This window comes from Nicotiana tomentosiformis, chromosome 8, assembly GCF_000390325.3.
Source record: "Nicotiana tomentosiformis chromosome 8, ASM39032v3, whole genome shotgun sequence".
Taxonomy (NCBI): Eukaryota; Viridiplantae; Streptophyta; class Magnoliopsida; order Solanales; family Solanaceae; genus Nicotiana; species Nicotiana tomentosiformis.
Window position 1 is genome coordinate 12,925,603 of NC_090819.1, and position 4,138 is coordinate 12,929,740.

The 4,138-nt window shown below is 35.9% G+C and overlaps 1 protein-coding gene across 1 annotated transcript; it reads right to left on the reverse strand.

Annotated features, from left to right (window-relative positions):
• Window positions 1-2,486: 2,486 nt before the first annotated feature.
• Window positions 2,487-3,919, reverse strand: LOC104085798 (phenolic glucoside malonyltransferase 1-like). Its single transcript, XM_009589920.4, has one exon. It carries the CDS (start codon window positions 3,902-3,904, stop codon window positions 2,543-2,545), a length of 1,362 nt encoding a protein of 453 aa, XP_009588215.1. The 5' UTR covers window positions 3,905-3,919; the 3' UTR covers window positions 2,487-2,542.
• Window positions 3,920-4,138: the final 219 nt, after the last annotated feature.

Here is a 4,138-nt window from a genome sequence, read left to right on the forward strand (position 1 = left end):
TTACTAGTATTACTTTTGGTATATTTAAAAGCAACACCGTCCAAACTTGGTGTAAAAGTTTTACGAAATTCATACAAAACTTTCCCACTTAAACGTGGTGTAAAATTATTTCTTTCTTTTATAAGGTTTTTGTTGTGTGAAGAATGGTGACCTTGACATCAAAGGTGCAAAATAGATTTTTCCGACCATTATACAGTCGTTGTTTAGGATCGATCATCTTTTACTGATTTGGAAACACTTAACCGTATCATTTTCGTACTCTTCCAAGGTGCAATGAATTTTCTCCCTTAGGTATATGCCCCAACAATTAGTGCTTTCATGTATTTGAATCCCTTTAACTTTATAGTATTCATTTGACATTATATATTTGGAACTGACACAGATATAAATTTTTTACATTATTAGTAGGCTAAAACAAATGATGCATCTTTGTTTGTCTCAATTGTAGGTATGGCAAATCAAAGCTACTGATGAGAACAAATAAAATACAAATGGGAAACTTAAGGTCCAGAAACATTCAGAAGTTTCTGCTGGTTTGAACAAGGAAAGCTTACGTGCGGCTTAAATTAATGTGGAGGTCAAGCTTACAAAAACGTATCACTTGCAAAATCAGGAGATGATGCAAATGGACTTAAACCGGCCATGTATCAGAAAAGTTACATGTAGCTAAGGGGATAGCAAATGAGGTTTCTAATAGATGCTAGCTTTAGCTGATTGATGTGTTTAAAATATTATCATGATACATATATTCATTTTTTTAAGGTCATTGTTAGGACGCACCTTTGAACAATTTATTGTATTTTAGAAATGATATATATATATATATATATTGGAAGTTCATAGCAAGTGTACGCATGAATTGTTTTTGGTTATTTGTTATTTGTTATTTGATGCAGTGGGTTGTTCTAGTGGTGAACACACTCCACTTTCAATCAAGAGGTTGTGAGTTCGAGTCACTCCAAGAGCAAGGTGGGGAGTTCTTGGATGGAGGGAGCTGAGGGTCTATCGGAAACAGCCTCTCTACCTCAGGGTAGGGGTAAGGTCTGCGTACACACTACCCTCCCTATACCCCACTAGTGGGATTGTACTGGGTTGTTGTTGTTGTTGTTGTTATTTGATGTAGTGTTTGAGATCTTTATACTTTAAAAATAATCACAAAATATATGATAATATTATATATGTTTGGTAATAAATATGATTACCGAATATATTATAAAAATTATTTTTATAAGAAAGGTAGCACTTTACAAGGGTTCCTACAGAAGCCACACATGAAAAGGGTTCCTACAAGGGTATGTACAAGCATGGCTTATGTACCGCATATGCCATACTTTTGAAGCGTAGCTTCTAAAGCAATACTTGTAAAGCGTGGCCTTAGGAAAAATATTACGCTCGTTTAGGCCACCCTACAAAGCATTGTCTAAAGTGAAAAGTGTTGCCTTTGATTAAATGCCACATTTTTTGGTAGTTTAGGCCACACTTTTCAAGAGTGGTTAAATGTCTAAAATGTTGTATTGCGGATATTATCATTTCCAACAAAGTCTAATTTAAACTAAACAATATGACATAGACATTAATCGTCCTACTTGGCACCTAATCTTCAACATATTGGAGTATTAAGAGTGAAAGAGAGATGAACTAGACTTACTCGCCGCAACCAACAAAACCAGCAGCTTCCCCCCCTATTGACCATTCATTCAAGCTTAGATCTAATTTCTCTTCCAAACCCCACCAGATTTCGTTGTCCAATAGTTGAAAAACTCATTTTCCTTATATATACCCGTCTTTCATGAATGAGAAGCATATAGGACTCAAATTTAACATCGTTAACCAGCAATTTTGGATGATTTTTCTTTATTTGTTGAATCCTTTTTCTTCTCAGTTCGTGGATATCCTTACTAAAATTTTTTCCGATCGTTCTCATCAGCTTCATTGTTTGGGGAGTTTCTTATAAAATTTGACGTCGGTCGCCAGAAAATGTTGGTTTGCCGCGAAAAATGAAGTCGCCAATGAACTGGTAAAGGTACAGAAAAGCTACCTGAGACCTTTCAGAAGTAACTAGTTTACTTTGTTTAATGGGAAAGACAAGTTCATGCAGAATAGTGATAAGCTTTACATATGTATCTATATTTAAATTAACTTATTATTGGTGTAGGTTTATTTTTAAGAATATGTTAAGTAAGTTATGTTGATAATGTTTTTACTAATTGAAAGAAATTAACATTAAAAGGGGCAAATCTGTCAAATTGTATTTTATTTATATTTATTTTAAATGAGTTTAAAGAATGGTTACAAGAAAATCAAAATAAGAGAGGTAGGCGTAATATTGTAAATCACAAGGGAAGTCAGTGTGATAGGGCGAAACCTGGAGGGAAGTCTCTGAAATTATCCGATAATTTTATTAGTGAAGTAACTTAAAACAAATTGGAATCTTTTAACAAAGTAAACTGAAATATTCCAACATAGAAAGAATATAACGAAGTATCACTTGGACCAAAATCAACATTATTTTGTGGTGAAAATATAATCTTAGCTAGGCTTGCTACAGAACGTTAAGCCCGTGGGTGAAAATAGCAGCAAAAACATTCATTCGAGCTTTAGGCAAAGACAAGCCAATCTCTAAATCTTCATCTGAGTCTTTAGACTTGCTGAGGGACATCGATACGCCATCACCATTGTCAATAGAAACGAACTCTAATTTTTCTGGCCTTCCCCAACCAAAATCAGCAGCATATAAGTCAAGCTTTGGTGATCCAGCAACTGAAAGCAACCGTTTCGCGTTTACGGTGCTAAATTCTTTAAACCACTTACCATTCAAGATCCATTCCTCATCCTTAATCCTTTTTTGAATGGGTTCTCCAATTAATTCCACAGCAATTGTAAAACCTTCCTTTCCAACTAAGTCAGCATGTCTTGTTCTTGCAATGTACGCCATTAGACAATTACCGAAATAAGATGGATGAATTGGTGGTTTGAATCGCGCTCTGCAATCTGCTACACATACGAAGAATTCCATTTCATTTTCGTCTATCTCTTTCCCTATTGTAGCGCCCTCTGATTTTATTAAACAAGTCCATACATAAGCACACGTTACTGTAAAAGATGTTACATGAGTTAGGTTTGGTCGCCTTGATAATATTAAATTCTTGAGCTTCCTGATGTCATCACGTGTTATAATAAAAGTGGCTCGAACCTTATGAGGAGGAATCACAATGTGATCACATATCTCAAGCTTAATATTCTTCATGACATCCCAATAAGACATCCTTAGTCCATGAGGGTCTTTGATTACGGACCTATCATAATATGGAATGAACTCTTTAGCTAAGAATTGTTCATCTCCGCCGAATTTATTGAGCGAAGCCCATGCTTTTGTGAACCCTGCAAAGCTAGCACCATCACCAGCGACATGATGGTGAGTTGAACCAATGGATATGCCATGATTCGGAAAAAGTGTCACTTGAATGGCCAAGAGCGGGGCTAATAGTACCCCGGGTGCATGCTTAGCGTCTGCCAACTGAGGAACAAAGGGATAAAATTCCTTCGCATTTCGTGGATGATTTCCTACAAGGAAATCAAAATCCATATAAGACTCAGAAAAAATAACAGATACAGAATCCCCAGTTAAATAACGCAACTCAGGGTAACCGCTCAAATCTAGTGGACAAACAACATTGCCTGCTAGGGATATATAGTGTTTGAGAGTGAGGGAGAGCGAATTTGTAAGACTAGGAATAATGGTTTGGACGAATGTGGTTTTGGAAATAGGGAACTTGTAGAACAGAATCCGCCGCATACGATGGAAATTTAACCATTGAAAATCAAAATATGTAAGAGGGAGTGTGAGTTCAGCTACACTGCCCGGAGATGGTGCAACTTGACATTGCTCAATCACTAAAGCCATTGCGTTTTTATTTAAGAGAGCATTCAAAAATGCTAAAGGCAAGAGTAATATATTGTAGAAGAAGAGTTGATGTATTAATTGTTCATAGTATGGCTATGTTAAAGAGGTTTTATTTATATAGTCGAGAGTCGAGGAGACCTTATAGCAGTGGCGCGGATGTAGCATTATAGTTACGGGTTCAATTGAAACTATAACTTTCGCGTTTGAATATAAATTTATGTGAGAATTCATTAA